General features: G+C 41.4%; 3 protein-coding genes across 11 annotated transcripts in view; 1 reads left to right on the top strand and 2 right to left on the bottom strand.

The window, feature by feature from the left end:
• ubap2l (ubiquitin associated protein 2-like) overlaps positions 1-1,291 on the bottom strand; it is a 28,654-nt gene extending 27,363 nt beyond the window's left edge. For 3 of the 4 annotated variants that reach the window (XM_071517634.1, XM_071517658.1, XM_071517650.1), the window contains exon 1: positions 1,026-1,174. The gene's annotated coding sequence lies outside the window, so the exon portion shown is untranslated. Of the gene's footprint in view, positions 1-1,025; positions 1,175-1,204 lie in introns of those variants that run through there. The other variant, XM_071517642.1, reaches the window with a different exon arrangement.
• Positions 1,292-1,879: 588 nt separating this feature from the next.
• On the top strand, positions 1,880-5,571 carry LOC139642919 (protein C1orf43 homolog). 4 transcript variants are annotated; one of them, XM_071517980.1, is made up of 7 exons: positions 1,880-2,199; positions 2,304-2,405; positions 2,497-2,605; positions 2,713-2,766; positions 3,160-3,326; positions 3,450-3,508; positions 4,619-5,571. In XM_071517980.1, the coding sequence occupies exons 1-7, from the start codon at positions 2,134-2,136 to the stop codon at positions 4,824-4,826; spliced, it is 765 nt and encodes a 254-aa protein (XP_071374081.1). In that variant the 5' UTR covers positions 1,880-2,133; the 3' UTR covers positions 4,827-5,571. The 4 variants fall into 4 exon arrangements, with proteins under 4 accessions (XP_071374081.1, XP_071374096.1, XP_071374089.1 ...); XM_071517995.1 differs by lacking the exon at positions 2,304-2,405; XM_071517988.1 differs by lacking the exon at positions 2,713-2,766.
• A 106-nt stretch (positions 5,572-5,677) lies between these two features.
• On the bottom strand, positions 5,678-23,548 carry tuft1b (tuftelin 1b). 3 transcript variants are annotated; one of them, XM_071517827.1, is made up of 12 exons: positions 23,322-23,548; positions 12,242-12,319; positions 11,907-11,999; positions 11,666-11,752; positions 11,318-11,383; positions 11,117-11,206; positions 9,408-9,518; positions 8,552-8,775; positions 8,085-8,193; positions 7,630-7,713; positions 7,268-7,362; positions 5,678-7,103 (listed from the first exon to the last, which is right to left on the bottom strand). In XM_071517827.1, the coding sequence occupies exons 1-12, from the start codon at positions 23,379-23,381 to the stop codon at positions 7,031-7,033; spliced, it is 1,170 nt and encodes a 389-aa protein (XP_071373928.1). In that variant the 5' UTR covers positions 23,382-23,548; the 3' UTR covers positions 5,678-7,030. The 3 variants fall into 3 exon arrangements, with proteins under 3 accessions (XP_071373928.1, XP_071373936.1, XP_071373941.1); XM_071517835.1 differs by having other exon boundaries at positions 8,085-8,190; XM_071517840.1 differs by lacking the exon at positions 23,322-23,548 and adding an exon at positions 19,740-19,800 and having other exon boundaries at positions 5,680-7,103.
• Positions 23,549-25,365: the final 1,817 nt, after the last annotated feature.

Genomic DNA, 25,365 nt, shown 5'->3' with positions numbered 1-25,365 from the left:
ACAGTGGCAAACTGCGCTTTTTCAACGCATCGTAGCTAAAAGCGGGGTCTCACCCGGGAGTTAGTAGTGTGTCACCGTACGATTGGGTGATACACACAATACTTGCATTGTAAGTTACAAGTAGAGAACTTAGCTACCCCGTCACAACATGAGACATTGATGTGTATATCGGCTTAAAATATGTTGTCAATCGACACGGTATGATCATAAAGCCAGTGGAAGACAGATTTGCATCGTATCCGACAGTTAAAATGACGAAGACAGGACACAAACACATACTTAGTTAGGCAGCTCACTAGTTGTCTGCTTGATAACAAAACTGGTAACCTTGCTAACGTTGGCGTTTCGTTAATCTTGCAAACGTTACGTAAAGCCGTATTTGGACTAGCCTACGATCAAGCCTACAGCCAGGGCCCGTCGAATATATTCAACACCATTAGCCAACCACATGGCCAAAATGCTAGCCAACTTGCTAATACTTGAAGGGAAAACGTCCAGCTTTTAAGTCTCGGTGGGCTTCCGCTTCTCACAGCCTCACCTCATGGCGACAACGAGGCTAACTTAACTACCGCTAGCTCGCTAACCAGCTAGGTGCCGAAAGCTGGCTAGAACGTTGTGTGTTGGCAACGTTAGCTGGATAGCTAACTAACGCTACCTCGCTTCAGAGTTAACCCACCACTATACTTAATTAGCTAGCCAACTACTACCGACCAGCACGGCTAATACTACTGCTTCATGTTAGGCGAAGCAGACCAAAAACGCCCATGCCACTCGTTTGCCACTGGTTGTTAGCCAACGAATGTTAGCTATGCTACCTTAACGAACTAACGTCGTTTCCCATAGCTAGGCAACGTTAGCTAGTTAGCTATGTAGCAGTTTCGCAAGTTGCACCACCACTCTGCAACATCCCCCACCATTCTGACCCTGATGAAATGAGATGGTTGGGCTATCGAAATACAAGACACCGAGGCTCAATGTAGGCCTGCAGGCCCATAAAATGAAAATAAATAACAGGCGATACTGACCAGAAACCCGGTTCAATGCTAGATATTCTGCAATACAACCGACCAAGTGGTCTCGTTGTCGACCTCCTAGTCGGATTTAGTACAGGATATAGTTCCTGAACCCCAAGTTGATACAACTAAGTTGAGAAAATATAACGAACCGACTCGCTCACACAATAAGCGAGAGACTCTGAATTTACCTGTTTCTTTTCCACTCTGACACCACGGATAGCTGCGTCACGTGGTTGACAGAGCGCTTCAGGAAACTGGACCCACAACATGTGATCACACATATAGCTGTAATATGAACGTCTGACAATTTTTTTCAATGGTACGGATGCACGACACAGATAATAGACTTTTGGCAAACAGAAGCATATGACAGAAGGTTGCCACCTCCCTGATAAAAAACAACAACAACATGTATTTACAATCTTGTTGTCAACACAAGAGTGTTGAATCCCTTAAATTGATTTTTGATTAATATTAATTTGACACGTTGATCCTAGTGTGCACTTCAGTGGAAGGACACTGGCCCAGAGGCATGAATTCTTTATACCACTGACAAAATTATAATTTTCTGCGTAATGCCTTGCCTCGCCTAATGAACGCAGCACAGACAAATAAGCTGCAGAAAAATACTTGGTGTCATATTTTTTCGGTCTGCTACCATGTGCAATGCAAGCTATTTGTTATAACCGATAATATAATACTTCCATGGTTATAACATTAATGGAAATTTTACTTAGTCCTATTCTGTGCCTTCTAAACTGGAATTTAGCCATAGCTTGTTTTGTCAGGCACTCTTACACAGTTATTACGGTAATTTGGAGCGTCGCAAAACAGCTTTCGCTCTCGTCCTCGCTGCTGCACGTAGCTAGCCAAACTGCGCATTTAACCATGTTACTGAAAATGAAGAGGGGGCGAATTACAGTACAGATTAGTCTAGCGATATCCTCTCAAGGCTACAAATTAATATACAAGTTTTAGTCGCAAGATAGCCAATCGATTGGCGCCGGGCTCATTCTTTTAAAGTTAGCAAACTGGCGCTAAATAGCTATCTAACGTAGCTAACCTGTTAGCCACATAATCAAGCTGGGGACAAACTAAAACACCTGATAGAGAGAAAATGGCAGAGTCATCATCACCGTTATCTGGGGTTAATGTTGTTCTGGTCATGGCGTATGGAAGCTTGGTAAGTATATGTCTTGGATATTAACCATCATCTCATCTGTTTGACAGTGTAAAGCTTGTTCCGGAGGGAAGTTGATGCCCCTGCGCGTCATGTTTTTCGTGCAGGTGTTTGTGTTGCTGTTCATCTTCGTCAAGAGGCAGATCATGCGTTTCGCAATGAGGTCCCGCCGGGGTCCCCATGCCCCTATTGGACACAATGCTCCCAAGGTACTCTTATTTTCCACATCTTTTTCATGCAGAGAGTGAGAGAGTGCAGAGAGAGAGAGTTCATAAGTCTGTTGTTGTTGATGGATTACAGGGTTTGAAGGAGGAGATCGACTCACGACTGTCTAAAGTTCAGGAGATCCGTTTCGAGCCTCGTCTCCTATCAGAAGAAGACGACAGGCTAAAACATGGATCACAGATTAGTGAGTCACCATCTAAGATCATTCTGCAATCTTCTGAAACTCTTTGACGTAAACGTTGTTTTATATTCTGTAATGTGACATGACTAAAATGTGTTTGTAATCCAAAGGTTGCTACAACTACCTGTACAGAATGAAGGCTCTGGATGCCATTCGTGACTCAGGTGAGAAACATATCTTGATACTTCAACTCCCCGACTTTGCAGCTGTATTATTCTCATCAGTGCAGCATCACATAAGGAAATCCTTTATTCTCATCTCATCACCGCCATCATCATCTCTCACAATCATCCACTTCCTTTCTTACCTCTTGTGGAGAGGCAGCAGTGCATGTTTTTCACACCCAACATATGTGATGTAAATTGTAACTTTCTAAACTACAAACATTTGCAAATCTGTCTGTGAAGACACTGTATCTTTATTAATCTATTTATTGTATTATCCTTATTATGTTTGTTTTCATAATTCTATGTTGTATTATCTTTAATTTGCCTCATGTGCTCTATGTCGGCGATCATTAAAGTTTCATCTAAACTAATCTTCACTTCTGACCTCAGGAATCCCCCTGCAGGAGATAAGCCGGTGTCCCAGTGCGTTTACCGGACGCAGCTTCAGGAACTGGCTGCTGGAGCTGCGCAACTCCCACTCTCTGATCAAGAGCAGCCGCAGCGCGCTCATCGACAGCCTGCTGGAGGGCTATGACAGCGCCCGCCACGGGACCGGGGTGGGTACAAGTGTGTGTGTGTGTGTTACAGTGACAGGTGATGACAAAATTATTATGGGAAACAGTAGTTCTGTCATTGTTATGTTAACATGTTGAAGATCTGACTTTCACTCTTTGTTTTAGGTGTTTGGGGAAGCTGAGTTTCTGGAATACCAGCAGGCTCTCAATGAACTAGCCGATGTGTAAGTGTTATTATACTATGGTCCGGACTTGAAATTGTGTTAAGGCTGGTCATTTCCACTAGCCATTTTGGCAAGTTAACAAGTGTTCAGTCAACATGTGTTCATTCAGACATGGCAAGGCCTGGTGTAAGCATTATGTAATCCCCTCCCCCTTTTAAAGTGCTCAAAAAGAAATGATGTAGGAAGACTCGTGTCCAATTTTAGAGCAGTACATATTACAGTCCATCTGGCCAATCTGTTATTCATTAATCATCATTGCTGATTTTTCTAAAACAACAAAATGGATGGCAGTTGGCCTAGTTTCCTTGTATTTTCCTACTCAACTCAAATGTGCACATTTAAATGTACCTTTTGATCTGCTGAGTGTTTGTATAGATGTAAGATATTCTGTATTGTAAAACAACTACTTTGACTGATAAGAAATCAAATTGGCTGGTAAAATTCAGAATCTACTTACCACTAAGGCCAGTTTAGGTAAAGTTAGCTTCATGCTGTAGTGTGGCCCACCAAATCATTTATGGAACACACAGCTTCATTCATTGAAGACGTACATAAAACGTACGTAAAACATACATTATGTACAGTAGGTCTGCGGTAGTACTAATTTGTTCTTGTTGGACATTATATTACCACTGCTACTATTGCCATTACTATTACCAGTACTACTATTACTAGTACTACTACTAAATATGCATTTTAATTGTATAGTGTCTTCTAGGGTGCATAGTAAGCCTCATAGTAATCTCTCTCTCTCTCTCTCTCTCTCTCTCTCTCTCTCTCTCTCTCTCTCTCTCTCTCTCTCTCCCTCTCCCTCTCCCTCCCTCTCTGTATATCTCTCTCTCACTCCCTCTCTGTGTATCTCCATCTCTCTATTCCTCTCTCTTCCTCCCTCCCTCTCTCTCTCCTCTCTGTGTATCTCTCTCTTTCTCTCTCTCTCCCTCCCTCCCTCCCTCTCTCTGTGTCCCTCCCTCTCTCTCTCTCTTTTTTCTCTCCCTCCCTCCCTCTCTGTGTATCTCCCTCTCTCTCTTTCTCTCTCTCCCTCCCCCTCTCTCATTCTCTCTGTGTATCTCTCTCTCTCTTTCTCTCTCTCTCCCTCCCTTCCTCCCTCAGGGTGAAGGCCTATTCCAGCACCACCAGCCTGGACCAGCATCACCAGTCTGCAGCCAAGGACCTGACGGGCTCTCCTGTCCGCAGCACTCCCTCCACCATCCAGGTCACCTACCTGCCCTCCACTGGCCAGCGCAGCAAGAGGCCCAAACACTTTCTGGAGCTCAAGAGCTTCAAGGACAATTACAACACACTGGAGAGCACGCTGTGAGAGACCGACTGTCAGAAACCACTATGACCGTCTACCCTGGGGCGTGTCGTGTGCAGCGAGGAGACTGCAAACGAGGCCGTGACAGCAGCAAAAAATGTTAAGAGAGTTGTTTGTATGCCTGTGCACAAGAGTTGCACAGTTATTTGGGAAACAGAATTGTAAGAGACTTTATTTTTCAGAGTTCAAGGGGTTTCGGAGAGCCTCTTGTACAAGATGTTCTTCTGTTGTGCAGAATCCTGGCCTACAAATGAAGTTTGGCATTGGAGAAAAACCCTCCATTATATTCAGACAGGGCAATGCCTGATGTAAGCATTAGCATATAATCCCCTTCATTTTTTTCAAGTATTCAAAAATTAATGCTGTAGAAAACATCAGGTTCAATTTCAGAGCAATTCATATTGCAGTCGAGTTGTTTCTGTCAACATTATGCAGCCCTAATGTGCACATTGTTCATACCACAGCTTTTGTTCTTATTTTGGACCTAATGAGCTGAAGGCAAATGTGATCACAGCTCCACCTGGCCAATCTGTTTTTCATGAATCACTGCAAATTTTTGTAAAATTGACAAAATGGATGGCAGTTGGCCATGTCTCATTTTATTTTCTTACTCAACTCAAATGTGCAAATGTAAATGTACATTTTGAGCCATTGCGTGTTTGTATAATTGTAAGATATTATTTATATGGAATATGATATTGTGATTTGTATTTTTGTGAGGTTGTATCACTTTTGTGATTTGACATAAACCATATACCATATACCATCATCAGTGTGTTTAATATATCCACTAGGTGGCAGCAGATGGTTAAGCAGTGATGGTAACGCTGCAACAACAGAGAAACACTCCATGACAATAGTTGACTTTCAGGTAATTCGATGTTTAGGTTTCTAACACTTTACAAGTTGAACAAATGAGGAAAACAAGCCAGTTCTTTTAACACATTTAAATAATATTTAATAGGACAAAGATCACAATAAAAGGACACAGACTGCACTTCAGTTGCCCGCTACAGAATATCTATCTACAGTGGAGGAAAATTTTCACAGTAAATAGTCACTCGGTTTATAAAAGTGTTCAACACAGATTGTAACAGAAGAAAACATTTAATAGAAAGAAACAACAATGTCCGTATAAACAATGTAGAATTACAGAATCTAATTATGCATCAGAGGTTCATCAACTGAATACAGGTTGATAGTAGTAAATGTGCAATCTTTTAGCACAAATTTTGCTCTTATAATCTTGTGTGTTTAGGCAGCACTTGGCAGCTTAGATAAGAAAGTTAGCTATAAACCTAATGATACAGCATCAACTAGCCACTATCACTACATGTAGCCTCTCACGCACTTTCCAGTAAAACTAAAATAAAGGAAGTCGAAATTCTAACAAAATAACATCACCACTCTTAACTCTTAGATCACGAAATTCACCCCATGTTAATGTCAGTGAAATATATTTAGGTTAAGCAGAAAACATTTTTACAACGTTGCCACCTGCATGCGCGCCATTGGCAATGAAGTGCAAAGCACTGAGGAATTTGACCCTTGAACCCCGGTGCTTAGGATTCTGGTTGCATAGGCTGTGGGATGCAGGAAGTGCCGAAACACTCAACACAAAATGTGTGCATGTGTAAGACAGAGACATCTAGGAAGATAACAGAGCAGTCTCTTGCCACTGTGCCATTTCTGTCTCCCAACCCTCCTTTTACCTTGACCTATTAAAGTTGCATATTTCAGATTCTGCATGGTAAGGGAGTGAGGCGGAAAACTTTCCATTACAGAGAACTTTACTGAACTCTTGCTACTGCATCCATCCACATCATGCAAGTAGTTCAGTGAAATTCTTTGCATTGCACCGCTTCCTTCCTTGTCTCCTTTTTAGGATACTGCCTGCCATCGGATCCCAGTTTGAATTCCCTCTTACGTTCCTTGTTTAGATTCTGTATGGGAGGTACTGAGAGCCAAAGCCAGTGCAGGTATGCAAAACAGCCTCAACAGCAGCCATGCCTCATAACAGTAGACCAGTGTGCTTTGTCACCATGAGGTCTGTGAAGCCAGCCTTTCAAAATCACTACAAACCTACATCTTATATACAGGTAGGTGATTAAATAGATATTTACACAGTATTTCACTTGCATCAGAAAGGTTTGCACAGGTGTGGGCTGTGGCGTTTTCTCACTCATCCCTCCCTTTGCTCTCACTGTTCAGGACTTGATCTCGATGACTTTGATGAAAGGAAGGGACTTGTTGGTATGTGTTGACGGTGTGAGTGGTTTGCTGTGGGGAGAGAGGAATGAAAATCAAATAAATTAGTGTTATGAGGGTTAACTTGGGTACTAGCATGACTGCTAAACACACATCCTCTAAGTCTATGATGAGAATTGCATCGTACAGAGAATAGAAATATGAGCAGAAATGGAGAACAGGATGTGTTTTGTCACCTGTAAATGACCTGAGGCTTGTTCTCAGTGGATGTCAGTGGCGGAGGGTTCTGCCCGGCCAGGAAGTACTCCATGTGGTCGTGCATTTCTCTGTTCTGCAGACGGGAAGAGGTTGCAGAGGTTAGAACGTGCGTCCTCTAGGCTTCTTTTTCTGGTGCAAAATCAGGCTGCTGGTGTAAAGCAGTTTGGTGTGCGAGGGTTTTGCATCTAGGACAACATCTCAGCTATTATTCTACTGGGAAACACACAGAGTTTTTTCTAATGGGGTGAAATATTTTCAACTTGATGTGCCAGCACCACAAAAGGCAGGAAAAAAGTCACTTAAACTGCAGTAATATGAGGCTTTGACTGTGAATTCTGACCTCAGCCTCCAGGTAAGCCACCCTCTCCTCCAGATCCCTGATGAATCGATCTCTCTCTTGGATGACTGTCCGGGAGTTCTGCAGCTGTACTCAGACAAAACACACACACACAAACACACACACACACACACACACACACACACACGCTGTGAGATACTCAAGAGGAAAACAACTCACTTGCCAGACATGAGCAGATGCAGCATCACTTATTCATGACAAGTGAGTTTTGAGTTTCACCGCACGTTTCCGCCTGGCTCCACTCCCTCGAATCATTTAAACTTAATGTGTCCGCCTCCTCAAATTCTAATCTCCCCATTACCAGCTTCCTGTTTGCTTGTGTGCATTGGAAAGTCCATTTGCATTGTGTGCGTGTGTGTGTGTGTGTGTGTGTGCGTGTGTGTATGTGTGCGCTCCTTTGTGCTCGACAAGCTGCGTGTGTTCATGCATGTTTCTACCTGTTCGATCATGTGGCGGACCTTCCTCTGCTGACTCTTTAACATGTCATCAAGGTGATGAATCTTCTCCTTCAGGATGGCCAGCTCTCTCTCCAGCTCTTCACTCCTGCTAACACACACACACACAGACACACGCACACACACACACACACACACACACACACACACACACACACACACACACACAAGAAAACCATCTTAATAAGCAAGTTGTTTTGTAATTTCCTACAGGGAGTCATATTTTTTGTTTTGTTTTTTGGCAAAGTTTCAGGGGTAATAATGAAACTACCAAATTAATATAAGCGGATCCTACTGAAATTAATAATGAAACAAATAAACTAACAGTAGGAGATATATTGAACTTTGTCTCAAATTATTTGGCTTGACAGAAACCAAAACTAGGTTCTAAGCTTCATTCGGGCCGATGATTGAACTTCGGGTCGTCACAGTGGCTCTCCTCCTCTCACCTCTGATCCTTCTCCTGCCCTTGCTCCTTCCCTTCTTTAAGCTGCAGCAGCTCCGCCTCGCCTGCGGCCATCTTGTCTCTGAGAATGGTGCTCTCGATCTCCATGCTCCCCAGCAGCCTCTGCAGCTCCTCCACCCGCTGCCCTCTCTCCTCCGACCGCCCCTCTGCCTCCTGCAGCCGCTCGGTCTGCTCCTCCAGGCGACGGCGGTACTCGCTGCTCTCCGCCTGCATGGGGAGCCATAGAGTAAGGGCTGCTCTGGGGTTTCCTATGGCATTTGGTGGTGATGTATGTATATACTGTTTAGTTGATGATTTGTGAGCTACACTATTTCCTCTCATCAGCTTTTACTGTTCACTTCATGTATTAGAAAGTGGGATTTCTGTCTCATAATTTTTGCCTGGTTTCTTTTTTATGTTGTCTGAATGTATTGAATTACATTGTATTGTCGTCTGAATCTTGATATGGGTTTCTTTGCTGATCACAAGCAATTAAAATGAATAAAATGAGTAATTGAGGATGAGTCAGGGTTCAAATTAAATGGTTCTACATATCAATGCCTCTAACACAATAATGAGACTACTGTACTGGTCCATTAGTATATAATGTGAGAGGTGAATCTATTATCTCATCGAGCACAGTTCTGCCATCTTTCCACTGGCACAAATGACTTCAAATGTGGGTGATGTCCCCAGATGACCTGACATAGATGAATGTGGAGCAGCATGTGGAAAGAGATAATATTTACATAATGAGGACTATCAACGATGGACGGGAACATGAGAGCAGCAGCAACAGAGTGAGTCATAACTGAAGACAGGGAGTCTCTTAGTAACGTTATTGATCTAATAAGACAGACCTGCAGTCTGTCCTTCTCCTCCTGGTGCCTCTTCTCCAGCTCCTTCAGCTGCGAGTACAGACGCTTGGTCGCCTCCCTGAGCCTCAGACTCTCCTCCTGATTATCTCCGACCTGAGAGCGCAGGGCGGGGGCAGACAGGACAGACAGGAAGTGACATGCTCAATTAAGTTTAAGCTGGCACACTGCTAGAACCTGAGGGCAAGGCAGAGCTAGCACAAAGAGAAACAGAGGCCATTTGCTAAGGGAGGATGATAAGTGAAAGGTTGTTTCATCTAGCCTGAGGTAACAGGAGGGTTTAAAGCAATATTCCGCTTAGTTTTAACATGGGGGTTATTCGGCACTTGACCGCCATGAAAACCAGAATATAAACTAATCACCAAGATCAGATACAGCTGGACGAGTTTGTAGCATTCAGATTTTTACTTCCCATTCATTTGAAAGAGGCCACAAAAATAACCTGAAAACTGACATTTAACACGTTCATGAACAGATTCAACAACAGATCCTGCTACTGTGATTATCAATTGACTGTTGGTCCAACATTTTAGAACATAATTTCACCAAATAGCATTTTTATTGATAGAAGAGAACATAGCGGAGGGATTTAGGAGAGATAGGTCCTGTTTGGGAGGATCTAACCGGATCTACTTTTATTTCTAAATACTAATTTTAGAGTAAAACAAGAATAGAGATGCAAAATCAGGATGGACCAATAATTGCTTTGTTGTCTTAAAAGCGGGATCTGTTGTTGAATCTGTTCACAAACGTGTTCAATTTACGTTTTCGGGCTATTTTCGTGGCCTTATTCAAACACTACAAACTCCTCCAGCTGCATCCGATCTTGGCGATTAGTTTATGTTATGGTTTTCATGCCGGTCAAGTGCCAAATAAGCCCCATGTTAAAATTAAAAAATTAAGTGGAGTATTGCTTTAAGTAGGTAGTCATGAAGGTGGACGTCTTATTAAATTGTCCAGGTGTAATCTTTCATCTCACGGCTGTTTCGTGGGTGGACACAGTAATTGCTTTCCCCCACAGGTCAAACAGTGGACTTTGCATTGTTGTATAATTTGACACCGCTTAGAATGGAGAACGGAGGGCAGTGTAACCTGACTCTCGCTTACCTACAGTACATACCACACATACAGGTCACTGGGTTTTGGATAGCCACAATACACACATTCCCTCAGATGGAGTCCCTATTCCAACAACTACTTCATAGGCAGATAATGGATGACCGGTGCTCTGTTGCTGGAGATGTTATGATGTGCTGAGTGTCAAATAATGCATGGGAAAGAGGATATCATTCTCTGTGCGTAGGTGTGTCAGTGTGTGTGTGTGTGAGCAGTGTGTCTGTGTGTGCGTTTAGACAGTATGTAAGTGAACACTTGCACTGTGTGTGATAAGTTTTGTTATCAGCGTCTGAGGGTCTGGCACTATTTTCTGGAACAGCAAACAGTTGGCTGGCATGAGTGGAAAAGAACCAGAGCACCAGACATTTTTCCATTATGAAAGTTATGCCTATCATTTGAATAGAAATTTGAATGCATTCAAACTAGGGACAACTACTGTAGTTTCAACTAGTTTCTTTTTGTAGACACATGATCCAACCATTTCCCACGAAGCACTCATATAACACTGATGAATAATCAAACCATGTGCCTAAAAGCCTCATCAAACATTCCAGATCAAACAGAGAAGGCTGACTTACATGATCCTCTGACTCAGTCCGAGCAGCGTTGCCGTTGGTGACAGTTGGTTGGTTGCTAGGCACGGAGACTCTGTAGCCATTGGCGGGATACTGGGGAAGAGAGTGGCGGTTAGAGGAGTTAGTTACTCCTGGTATTCTTCTTAATATGGACCAGAATTCACTCAGCATGGCATCTTTAACTTTAAAATAGAGTCTGTGTACCTTGTTGTTGTTGGTGTTCTGCCTGGCTGCCATCTGCTCTCTCAGAGTCTTCAGACAGTACCTCACCTATGGACAAATACACATAATACATTATAAACGTAAGATGTTGTCACTCAGAAGGGTCACAATACACACAAACACACACATGAACACCCACACAAGCACACACACATATAAAAACCTAAAAAATACTAAGCATGTACACACATACACACACAGATTATTTCTAGCCAGTTAATTTTCATGCCATTCTAATGTGGGCTACTTCACAAGCTGATGCATGTTGAGTCATTCTCTAATTGCTGTTGGGAATGTTGCTCAGCTCTGCTCTGCCAGTGGGCCACAGACCTCCTGTATCTGCGACACCTCGTCCGTCAGCATCTTCAGACTCTCCTGGTGGTTCGCCTCTTTCTGTTGACGTGCCTCGAGGTAAACCTGGACAACACAGCACAACGCAACAGGAGGATTATGTTAGGTAATGCAGGTGAGCACATGCATGCCGCAGGTATGCAGGAAGGCACGCAGCTATATGCGCAAACAGATAAACACACGAAAACAAATGCATGCTGACATACACACACAAACACACCTTGATGACTTCTACTTTTTCCTCTGTGGGTGTGATGAGACCAAGCTGCTCCTCAGTGGGTTGCTGTGGCAGTGCTGTCGCTATGCTGCTTGCCTACAGTCAGCAAAATGAACAAAAAAAGATGGGATGATAATTATGTTAATGAATGAAAAATTTTGATGAAATCTTGTCTTAATTAGAAAAAAATGTTGAGTAATAAAAACATACTGTATGTTAGACAACATCAAAATCTATGAGCAAGTTAAGAGTAAATGTTCCATTCTACACTTGTTTACAATCTTTCAATCAATAAACTGCATGACAAAATGATTTTTCCTCTTTGATTATGTACCTACCTTTCTGCTGAGCTGTTCTGAGGTCCTGGCCGACTGATTGTGGTCTTGCAGAGTGAGTCTCAGCCGCCCGAATCCGTCCTGAAATGAAAGATGAGAGGATAAGAGGAACGGGAGGGCCAAAGGAGCTGTGGGGATTATGAGGAAAAAACGAGGCTGAACCAATAAAGAGAGGGAGTGGGCTTGGTGGAGAGAGGCACAAAATGGAAAGTGAGAGAAAGAGGAGAGCGGAGGGGTAGTGTGAGCCATAAAGTGAGTAAAGTTCCTCAGTGAATGCCACACAGTCTCCATGAGCAACAGACACTGAGGGGAGGTTTCCACTGCTTCCCTGGGCCAAGTCTGGAGGTTTGACCAAACAGCCCATTTAGTGACTGGAGAAGTGAAACCAGTCCAGTCCAGCGGGGCCAAAAATACCAACACTAACGCATCTGTGGCTGCTGAGTCACTCTTAGCAGCTTTGTCCCCATAGCAACATAAACAGATAATATGAGAATTGTCAGTTTTGTACAGTATGCTTTGACAACTTTACTTTCGAAAGTTATTTTGGGTTAGCAGCACACACGGGCTGACTATCCGGCATTTCTGGGAAAATCCACATGGGCTGACTCACTTTTGAGCCACAGGACCACGTGTTTAAAAACAAATCTACTCTATTCTATTCTATTTTCTACTTGGTCAAAGCCGGTGATAAACTGCTGTGTTGTTCTTTATGCGTGCGTGTGTGTGTGTGTGTGTGTGCGTGTGAGTGTCAGTGAGTGACTGCCATAGGAAGAGAATGAGAGATACAGTAAGTTGTTTCAAGTAGACGTTGTACATTTGTTTCACCAGCCTTAGTCTTGATATTGCATATTTTTCCTGCATTCACCATAATGCATCATTTTTGGCTTATTATTTTCTGAAGTAGTCCTGTTAAGTGTGCACAGTATTGACTAATGTATAGCTCATTTACTTGTTGATCACAGGTTTTTGTCTCATGAAAGCCTGTAGTGCGCCTAATGGGAATTCTCTTGAACTCCCCTGCCATCTATATTCTAAATGTTTTTTACTAAATAGTTTTTACATAACAAAAGTGTTTGACATTCAAACTCTTCCCATGGTAAACAAATTCCATCTTGCTTTGAATAGAAATAATCCTCCTTGCCAACACCCATTTAAAGACCTGAGGAATGGCTCTAGACAAACTGCTGCTCCTCTGAATGGGCAAAGAAAACAAGTCATTATGGCTCTTCCACGAATTAAATCCATTTCAGGGGAGGATGAGGGAAGTCAGTGCAGGTGGGTTTATGCTGTTATGTAACACTGCTGTCATTGCCACTCTATCTTTTTATCCTATCAACAGCCTGAATTATGCTTAATCCCTGCCCCTATGTGTCATTATTTGTGTGTGTGCGTGCATCTATGCAATATATCTCTTTTGTGCAGTGTGTTTTCTTTAAAAGGGCAGTTTGAAGACTACACTCCACCCCACATGACGTGAAGACAGAATTTATATCATCACTCAATATTCAGGAAGATTGCCCATAAAAACTCTCAAGCTCTTTATATGGTTTAGTTTGTGCTGTATGTGCTATCATCACTGGCCTTGATTAAACTTTCTATGGGCGTCATTGTTACATAATACACCAGCTAGCTATCAGATATGTACCAAAAGCCAAATGGCACACTCAGTTTCACAGCCAAAAGCAACAGGAGACACCAACTCGAAAAGTTCAGCACTGCTTTAAACAATAAATGACTGATCTCTAATAACCTTGTTGTTGAAGTGATCTAGGTCCATGCCAGAGGTAGGAATCATCAGAGAACCGCCCATCAGATTATTATGATACTTTGGCCACAAAAAAATAATAATAAAACCATATATACTCCGTTAGCGGATGGAATTCAAAACCTTTCAAACTTTTAGGTGTTTAAGGTTTATTCAATTTTCATGGACTTGATACACAAACTAAAACTGGAGCTTCTGACTGACCTAAATCTCATATCTTGTCGTATTTAATTTTATTTTACAGGTACTAATCTGCAGTGGTACCTCACTGAAACTACACTTGCAAAAATGTGTTTTCCATGACAGGCTTTTTATTTTCACCCACAGGTATTTTTACAGGTTTCACAGGCAGGTGTGACTCCTCCACGCCACATAAAATGCAACAGAAGCAGATGTTTTCCCAATGTTTTAAGGAACTTCTTGAATCTCTGAAAACCTTACTACTTTTACCTGGATCAAATTTTAGATTTGTGCGCTTGTACTAAGCCAGTAGCTTCATCTCTAGTTGTAACATTAATCACCCTAATTAGTTGTGGTATTAAAGTCACTTTCATCGTGTAAATTCTACAGAAACAATTCCTCATATGATTCAATGACACTGGTCACACAATGTACAAAGTGTACACTTAATAAAAGAACTACATACACCTCTAATTGCTTTCTGTGGGAATGACACCAGCAGTTACAGTGCAGGAATGATAAAGAGCTGATGACACGTTCTCTACATACCACAGCCCGTCGTCAGCTATTACTGCGAAGGCGTATTGGTGTGTCAAGTAACACACCAATAATAACTCTTCAATAATATGCAAATTATATTCCAACACCACAAACATACATACCTGTAATCCAATATTAGTTTTTCAGAACTACTGTTAGTCAAGAGCATTATCCATTAAAATAAAAACAATTCATGCATCAGTGTATGTAAAAACAGGCTGAATCTAACACTATAGGAATATAGAAAGTATCCTAACAGCAGATACTTACAAAACAAAATTGACCCAGAATTATTCAGCAATTTGGCAGCTGGTCTTGATAGCGCTTTATAAACCTTATCCCACACTTGATTACTGGGAACACCAATCAACAGAGTCCAGTCCACCACTCCCACTTTTTCCTGGGAAACGGCCCTAAACCTCATCCTACCTCCACATAACAGCATGACAGGACAGACTCCCTGCAGCAACGTCAGCAGCTTGTCTGCACAGGCGCAAACCTTCATCAGTCTCCCATCAATCCTCTAAGATCTCATCAGTTTCGAGACAGAGGGAAGGAGCCGTTGTTATGTGTTAGTGTGTGTGTGTGTGTGTGTGTGTGTGTGTGTGTGTGTGTGTGTGTGTGTGTGTGTGTGCACGCATGAGTATATATAAATGGTTTTAAAGAGTATATATGAACATGTCTAATAATACACAAACCATAATATGGTCTGTGTACAAAAAAGATGTATGGGCCTAAAAGACCAGAGAAGAGCAATACATTATGTATCTTGTGGGTAACATAAGCAACCGTTCCTGTGTTTTGCATTTCAACCACAGGCTAAATGGTTTTACTTGAATGACAATCTTTTGTGTGTAATAGCGAGGTCTGAAAACCATCAGAGCTGAGGCTGTGACAGACAGACGGGCCAACATATATCACTCTGATCTGAGCGAGCGGCAGCCTGAGGGCTTCTCTCTTCTAGAGAGGACTGTGGGAGAAACACGCCCTGGGAGGCGCTTACACAGAGACACAATGTTCTCTGCCTTCACCACACGCTATTCCTCTTTGTCTCTTTGCCACTTACACCGCAAAAAAACATTTGCATTTTAGGCATTTGGCTGACACACTTATCCAAACTGAAAACAATAAGTGCAACAGTAGTATGAGCTCAAAGTAATAATCCACATCTTTTTCATATAAATAAATTACTGTTTTGCTACTCTCCATTGCCTACTGATCCCATACAATAGTGATTCAACCCACAGCCAGTTCATGAATGCTTGCTGTTCTAGATACCAATGAGCCGGTCCCTCTTTCCTGGGAAAAAGCCTCTGCTGCACAGGAAGTAATGCGTTTTCTGTTTATGGAAGCAGCAAAAACGCTTTGTTTAGAATAAATATAAGAAGGTTGAAGAAAAGTAAGAGGCCACAGTCTATACTGAGTGTCTTTGTTATTACAGTACGTTGGGTCAGTGTCTGTATTGAGTGCAAAACACCAAAGCAAAGACCAAAATCAAGAAAAACAAGAATCTTGCAGACTATCACCTTAAATTCCTTGATTGCCCATGCACATTGTAAGGAGTGCAAAGGTCACAACACCCTGATAGTTATAATAGTTCCAAGAAGTCATCATGTATGATAGAGAGATGATTATTAAACACTCCTAAATATGGGGGGGGGGGGGGGTGATTAAGCAAATAGCCTCATTACAGCTTAGCCTCAACTTGTGATTGCGTTGCAAGGGCAAGTTAGACGGTAAATCAGGATAATCTGGATAATTTTGTGGTTATGGCTAGAAAAATATGAGACGCTGAGGTTAAAAAAAAATAAGGTTGTACTGCCAATTCACCTCAACTTGTTCTACTCCATATCTGTTCTCTGCCATGTGGGCATGTGTAAACTCATACTCTTATAATGTGTATAATGTGATCAGTCCTTTTATCTGCTGTGCGCCTTTACAGTGCAGTAAACATGTGGCTCCAGCGGTGAGGCAGAGACACCTGAGGGCCACTCCGTCAGGCCTGCCTGTGCAGCTCAGGCAACATTTCAGTTACATTTCTCTTGTGTTTCCCATCTTGGGAGGAATGACCGTGAATTCACTGGTAGAAGACAGGGAAAACAAAGGCTGCAAGGCGAGTGTTATGTAGTCATCTTCCAGGTTCTGCGTATCTGATGAGAATGGCTTTAGTAACAATAACAATAACAGTCAATTAGGTTACTGTTCCATTCCACTGTTCCATTTCAACTGATTGATTCTCCCTCCAAGGCATGAATCATCTGTAATTAGATCCCTATGCACCTGATAACATCAAAAGCCAAATCTACAGATAATTGTTCCTCATGCCTTGCATAACACAATGGATTCTACTGAAGAAACCAAACTACATCCAACAAATACAATACAAAGTAACCCTTATGCTGCCATTGTGTATAAATGTGACAGTGATTGTTAGAAAAAATGCAACTGGTCAGCTGCATGCTATTCATTCACATGCAGACGCTGCATATAATCCATATCTGTCTTGATACCAAGCCAAACACTGCGGAAGATATGGAATCAATGTGAATATTTATGGCAAAACAACATTTCAGAAATAGTTTGCCAAGCTTTGATGAGTCGACCATATCTTAACCTTTACATGCAATGTGTGGCCACTATCCACTGTGATCTGTGTTTTTCATAAACAACTAGGTATGGGGGCCACAACAGTCCAAACCAAGGATCTTAGCATCTACTGGTATCGCGAATTCCATCTAGGTCACAGACATTAATTGGACCCAAAAATCTTGCCTGCATACTGTGCACCCCACATTTTGCAACAAAGTCTCCCAACATCTATTGATACTAAACTGTGTTATTATAAAAACAAAAACACAGAGACACGGATGTAGTGTTAAAAAAACAAGGCAGTAAATAATCTGCCACTGGAGGTTAGTTTTCACAACATCTATCTGTACTAAACTGTGTTTTTATAAAAACAAAAACACAGACACAGATGTAGTGTTAAAAAAAACAAGCTGGTAAATAATCTGCCACTGGAGGCATGCATTCAGCTCTGTTTTCACAGATCAGCTCTTGGCGGAGCAGCAGCAGTCGTCCCACAGAGGGTGTCTGCTTTCTGTCTCCAGTGTCCCACTCCCGTCACACGACACAATGGAGCCCGGGCAGCAGGAAGTCACAGTACTGCTGTAGCAGGTGTGGACATTTCTCACCCTCCACGGCTCTCGACTGATTGATTGATCGATAAAGTTTATTAATCCCCAGAGAGGGAAACTCAGTTAGCCACCATGTGTCCAATAACACAACAATAATAATAACAACATGTACAGTAAAGACAAACATTGCACTCGTCTAATTCACGACACAAATAACTACAGAGGAATACAGCTCAACACTCGTGCACTGAATTGTTTACTGTTTTGGAGATATCAGCATCATCATTAAGTGGAGTAGACTACAGTAGAGTACCAACAAATAAAGCAGTGTACCAAGGAATAGAGTGGCATACAAAAAAAAACAGCAGAGTACAAAGGAATGGAGTGGAGAAGAGTGCAAAGTGGAGTAGAGCACAAAATAATAGAGCAGAGTACAAAAGAATAGAGTAGGACAGAGCAGAGTAGATCAGAGTTTGCTAGAGTAGAGTACAAAATAATAGAGCAGAGTACAAAAGAGTAGAGCAGAGTACAAAAGAATAAAGGAGTAGTTTAGAGTAGGGTAGAGTAGAAAGTAGATCTTTACAAAGCAACAACATTCTAGAACACATCATCCATATGTGACTTTACTTGCAGTAAATATCAAAACACCCTGACTGTAAATCCCTTCATGACTCATATTTACTGATTTAGAGGTGACATCACTGCTTCCCCCCAGCCTCTGGGCAGCCACAGCATCCTGGTACCGTTAGTGACCACCCACGATCAATACCAGCACAACCAATCCCAGTTATCGAGCCATAGACTCCTCCATGACTGATGTTTACTGATTTGGAGGTGACATCACTGCTGGACCTGACTGATAACTTAAGTGACCAATTAAAATGATTAAGAAAACAACCAATCCTAGTTATAAACCTATATACTAAATGACTAGATACAAGAGAACTGAGATGGGAAGATTGGAAACTGCTGTTGAATATTGTGAATACTGCTGGGACAATAACAATAATGTGTGGTAACTACCGAGGAGCATTTTAATTTACTAGGTTCATGGCAAGTAGCTGACCTTTTGAATGCACAGTGGAGCAATACATCAGCACCTGCAGCCCCATACACAGTACCAACAGAGTTCACAGCAAAGTGTGACTTCCATCAATATTCGGAGAGCAGTCAAAACACTGAGTGTTTATTACCAAGCAACTGGACTCATTTCCTCTGTTTAATGATCCGACAGAGGCTATTTAAAATGATAAGAATAGTCATAAAAAACCATGAACCATGACAGCAACTTCTGGATATCAGCAAGTCCTGCTCCACATAATGGCAAGTCCAATGTTAATTACAAACTCTTCTCTTCTGATTAATGCCTACAGTATGTGTCACCATGTCAACAGAAATTGAATCACTTTACCATGTGACATAACTGACAAATGGGTGGTGTCTCTAAATAAGTTTCAAGGTTGCTCTCTGTCTGACACAATTGCAATGGTTTTGCACCAGTGTTGTGTTTCCAGCAAAGCATTATCAGGATTAACTCACAGAAATAACTAAGATTGAGCAAAATGTTGCTTGTCGTTACCGCCTAGCCTGGAATATTAACCCATTCAAACCTAATGAATGAGTGATTCATTAATGCAAAAAAGGGCAATGTTGATTTAAAGGCAATATCTCTTCTTATGTTCAGTTTGTTACATGATGTGTCTGTATGACAAGGTCACTACGAAGACACAACCAAATACTGAATCATGTAGATAAACATTTCACTGTACTTCATAAGCAGACAAAACAACAACCACAAGAACCATCACTCACTGCACACTCTACAGACCCAAACGCAAACCCTTTCCATTATCTCACTGAGGATCATTTTGATATTTACCTGGGCAGAGGAAGATGTCTGTGACTCTTCCCGGTGATGATCAGGGTGATGTGAGCGGGACTGTCTGTGTGTGTGTGACTAAGTGCGTGGGAAGCCACGGCTGTCTTGCCTTACATGGTTGGGAGAGGCTCCACCAGCTGCCCAACCCTTTTCACTCCAGACTGTTCTCCAGTCAGAGCCATCAGTTCAGGAGGCACACAGTTACTAGCCTCCCCTGCAGGACTGCAAGGCCAAGTACACAGTGAAGAGGAGGACTTCACTAGAAGGGACCTTGAATCATTCATTAGATTACACATAGTCCTGGACAGAAAGTTTTGTTAATGGTGAATCCAAACTGAATAACATTTTGAAACTCATGCGTAATCTTTGTCAAGCAAAATCATTCACAGTAAGTAGGTGAATTGGTTAAACGCTGCTATGTTCCAATAGTGTCCAACAGTTTTACAGTAATCTCTGCACGTTTGCTGAAATGCTTTTTATATTTCATGTTACTCAGTGGGGACAATGATTCATCATTAAGTATAACTCTGGAATGGGGAAGGCTTCATTTGTCCCCCACATGGTGACAGTGGTCGGTAGCGGCACCATGAGGAATGTGTGGTGTGAGTTATATAAGAGTGATTAATGAAGCCTCTTTATATAACAGGCACTGGCCTGGTGAGGTGTGCAGTGTAAACAGGACTGTCCAAACACAAGGCCAATGGCATTCAGTCCAAATACGTGCATATTGTTTGTGTGTGAGTGTGTATGTGTTCCCATGTATCTCTTACTCTCTGATTATTTTCCACTCCATCTACTCATGAATATCCATACCTGAAACTTCTGAACTGAACCTTTGAATCTACTAGTCTTTTATTCATTCTGTTTCTAATTACCAATAATGTATATTATATTATATATATATTTCCATTGTATGGTTTTTCTGTTTGTTTCTGCAGACTTTATGCATGTGAAGCAGGCTTCCTACATATGCAAGTGTGTACATTATGGCCTGCTGTTTCTCAGTCTGTTTGTATACATTTATATTTGCTTATCCTTTTGTTCCCATGTGAGTTGCGCACCCATACCATTTAATAACCTCAGTGTCACATACACATCCAGCTGAAAGTGGATCTATCTTACGTAGCCCCATTTAAGTATACAGTGTGTGGAAAACACACATAAGACTACAGCTAAGCTATTTTAATAATATGGCCTGGCCCGCACAATTCTTGCATAATTGCTCTGCTCTATACATTCTCACACCATTCTCACACCCATCAAATTAAATGTCACTTGTCAAGATCAAGAAACAGCAATTAATCCCATACATTTGCTTAAGTGTAAAGAAAAAAGATCCCCTGAGCAAATATGAAGCCATGGGGTTTGCAGAACAGGATGCAAAATAAGTCAAAGCTAATGTTCGTTGTGAGATTACAGGACTCACTGTCAGTACAGAAACAACACACTGGGTAAGAATCATAACCAGTGACTTCAGAGCGACAGCCTAGTCAAGTCAAGTCAAGTCAAGTTTATTTGTATAGCCCTTAATCACCATTATAAGAACAATAGATGAAAACGACAATCCCAAACCGCAGACCCTCAGCTGAGGACAAAAACTCCCATGAAAACCATTCTAAAGCTGAGTTCTCCTCTAATCATTTATACTTTCTGGCAGTCTTAGCTGGCTTCCATCAAAGCTGGCAGCAGAGCCAGAGATCCACAGCCAACATGTGAGCATACGCTGGGGCATGACTAGGTATTTCTCCTGGTCCTGCCAGAAAACTGTATAAATAATGTTCATTCATGCCACCATCACCAGCATGTGATAACATTATGACAGGAAGCAGCACAAAGAAACTGAATGACTTAAGACTTGCATTTTGATAATAAGTTACCTTATAGTCAACCAAACATTTGAATAATTCCCATAAAAGTGTGTGACTTTCATGGGATCAGTACGGTATCTGGGTACAAGTAAGTGTATAACGGCATTATGCAACAAGCTGTGAAAGGCCGGATTTTGCACAAACTGTGTCACAGTTATGAGAGGAGAAACACACATTGCTTACTTTGTCAGGTCAAAGCACTATCATCCAGGATTCAACCTGATACATGCTACTGAAATGAGATATATTGTCTGGAAACCATTCTTCCGTTCCCATTTAACAGAGGATATTTTCCAAAGTGGGCTACCAAGACAATGAGCATTATTTATGCTTATGGACACACATGTTTTTGTTATATTGTGTTTATCTGTATACACTGTATATCTGGCCTTGAGTAAAAACATTCTTCCTCCAACAAGCCAACACAACAGGTCTTTGCTCTTTTTTTACTGAGTTCTTTGGAACTCCTGGCATGGAACACGCTGTAAATTCTAAATTCCGGAATGGCAGGTCAATGGGCTTCTCATTCCGGGACAAGCTGTTTATTGTAAACAGACCTGAAAAAAATCTGGCAGTGGAGTGTAATTATTTTCACTAGTTTCCAGCGAAGTCGGAAGTGGCACTCCACTTGTTTCAAGATATCACTCCATCCAAGAGCCTTCTTGAAACAAGTTGAGTTTTGTTGTGAAATCATCTCACTCCATTTTGATGTGAAGGAGTAAACCACTTGTTAGATTGTTTGTTTTTTTCTGTGTGAGCATTATGTTTCACCTGATCTCTATCTAATTCTTCAAAGGAAAAAGGGGAGTTAAAGTTCCAGTGAAAGTGTCACTTTTACAGTGACATGGATAGTCACTGTTTGAGAAAAGGTTAATGATAAATACGAGTGACGTTCTCTTATGCAATGTAAGAAGAACATGTTCTTCTTTTAAAGTTGATACACAGATTCATTGCTGGCTCTGTGTGACCTGTTTTAAGTCTTTCTAATGATTTTATTATATAAGATAGAACATAACACGCAACAGTTATAGTGTACAAATACCAGCCATTGAATTCATAGACAGTTTTATTTTACCCCTTTGTGAGGATGAGGGATATAGTGGCAAGTAAACCCACCTGAGCTGTTTTATTTTTAAGTAAATTAGTTAGTAAGTTAGTTAGTAGTTAGCAGCTAAGTAAATATGAGTTCAGCCAAGATATTAGAAATCTACATAAATTCACAGTATACATTATAGTTAATACCACCAGACTGACATAGCCTCAGTTACATGAAAATAGGGCTTTTCAAGAAAATATTAACTAATGCTCTATGACTGTAGTGGCTGTTCGTCACGGGGTGACCACCTACTGGAGTCCATTTAGCTTTTTATTTACCACTACTTCACTGGTGACAATCAAACTACCCATAAACCTCATATACTAATATCCTATAGTGATATTATAGTGATACCATAGGAGATACAAATACCATGAAGCGCGATAAGGGCACTATAATCTCACCATTTAGAGCCACAGATACACTGTAGGACTATTACATAGTAGGAATATTACAGAAATATTACATGAATGTTATAGTGAGATGCATAAGATGTACAATGCCACAAAGTACGATAAAGCCACTATAATCTTACAATTAAGTACCAAAGACACACTACAAATCACAGACACACTACAAATCCATGTGGGACTGATACGATGATTTTTCGTTACTCACATTACTTTTGTTGTCCTCCTCTCCAACATTTTCCACAGTCCGTGTAACGCCACCACTCATCTTCTCAGGGAAAGTGGAGCGAAAAAAGAAGAAATTAGATGTCGAAACTGTCTGGGTTGAAGTTTCCCTGTCTATCTGTGTCTAAACCTTTACCGCTCCCCCTCACAAATAACTTTCCTCGAACATACGATGAGCCACCTGGAGCCAGTCTGCGCTACATGGGCTCGTGTGTCTCTGCCTCTGTCTGTCCAGGTAGTAAAAAGTTACGACCCAAAGGTCTTCTACCTGCCCGTGCCTCATCTCAATGGAATGTACCGACTCATAAATCAGGATGTGGGAAACATGATGTTTGCGAGATGTTGCATTATTTGCCTTCTGTATTTTGTTTTATCCTTGTTTTGATTACTTGTGCAGTTGTCCTTTAGTAGTTTGTATTGTTGTTGTTATATGTTGTTGTTTTTTGTTTGTTTTTTTGACAGGCACAGTGCACATAAATAAACAGTTCTGTAAATGTGCCAGTTTCCATCTGCAGTACCTGGCCACCTAAAATTAAATATTTAATGATTATTATGAGACCAATTTTAGGCAATAGGTCTAATAAATCCAGTGCTTGTCTAAAGACCAGCTTCTTAACACATCAGATTCACAGAGTGGCAGCCATACTGCATACTGTAAATCCAAGGCACAGAGTGGGATAAAATCCACCATTTTGAAGTTCATAACAGGAACAACTGTCTTGTTGTTAAAGGGGATCTATGAGGATGGGAGTGACTAATTTACTCAAAAACACACTTGGCTAGAATGAATTGTCTGACCTCAGAGAAGTTGATGACCATGTCATCCAGCAGGCATTTCATGTGAGCATTGAACCAGGGCATTTTGTCCTCTGTAGCCTGCTTGATCTTCTTCCAGATTGAGCCCATATGCTATCTTCCTCTCTATATTGGTTTCAACAAAGATTATTCTATCTCTCGCCCATTTTCCACCAGAAAGGCTATGAGAAAGACCACAGCATCAGGAACTTGTGATTCATGGTGATCCACACTGCTTCTGCTCTGCAACTAATTCTCTGCCAGAGCAGCAAATAGGATGTAGCCTTGTTTGATAACAGTCTGGTCACATGTCAGGTGTCTCTGTGAGGTTTAGAGATGGCTCTGTGTGTTGTCACTTACTCTTACTTAGTCACCTGTTTGGCATATGGCTGAACCCATTTACCTTTGGTGGCATATGGTTTGCAACTTTTGTGAGATGGAGTTTCATAACACATACTATAGGCCCAGAGAAGATGTCCTACTTTCAACACTTGGCACAATATAGCTGTGGGAATGTGAGAACATTTGCCATTCATTTATTGAATAGTGGAACTCAGTGCTGAGTTGTGTACTAGATTTTTGGTAGAGAGGGAATAATAAAGGTAATAAGTTCCATATTTGAGGACTTTAACAGGCATAGTGAACAGTTGTCAATTTACATGCTGTGAACATAATGACTTTGTAGTTAATATAATAAAGTGTTAACAAAGTAACTTCATAGCACACATGTATTATTTTCCTGCAAGTTGTTTTTTGTTTTGTGATAGTTTCAGGGAGGTGTAGCTACTTCTCATGAAATGAGAGGTCATAACCTGAGACCAGAACCTAAATCCCCAAATCAGGTTAAACCATGGACTTATAATAATAAAGAAAGCCTACTTTATTATTTTACCATGATATTCTTCCGCTCTTGGTTGTCACCATGTCATTTTGTCATATTTGAATCTTAGTCTTGCCAAGATTTTGAGAACTGTTTTTTCCATGACACTCAAATGAAAGCAGCCACTTTGCACACTTCACTGAAACACAATACATACAGCACCTTTGCTTTGTGTGTGCCACCTCATGGGGTAAATACTCTGGTGGTAAGAATGACACAAATTCAAAAGCCAATTCTCTCTAAAAAGCCCAGCCCAAAGTAAACATGCACTGGCCTTACAGACTCATTGCCCAATGGTTCTCCATTGTGAACGTGTAGTTCACAATGTAGCCAGTAGCCACCTTTCTACATA

This window comes from Centroberyx affinis, unplaced genomic scaffold (assembly GCF_046629955.1).
Source record: "Centroberyx affinis isolate AG114_WGS23_722 - 3 ecotype Tasmania unplaced genomic scaffold, CSIRO-AGI_Caff_v1 ptg000046l_1, whole genome shotgun sequence".
Classification (NCBI taxonomy): domain Eukaryota; kingdom Metazoa; phylum Chordata; class Actinopteri; order Beryciformes; family Berycidae; genus Centroberyx; species Centroberyx affinis.
This window is presented reverse-complemented; position numbering and strand designations above follow the sequence as displayed.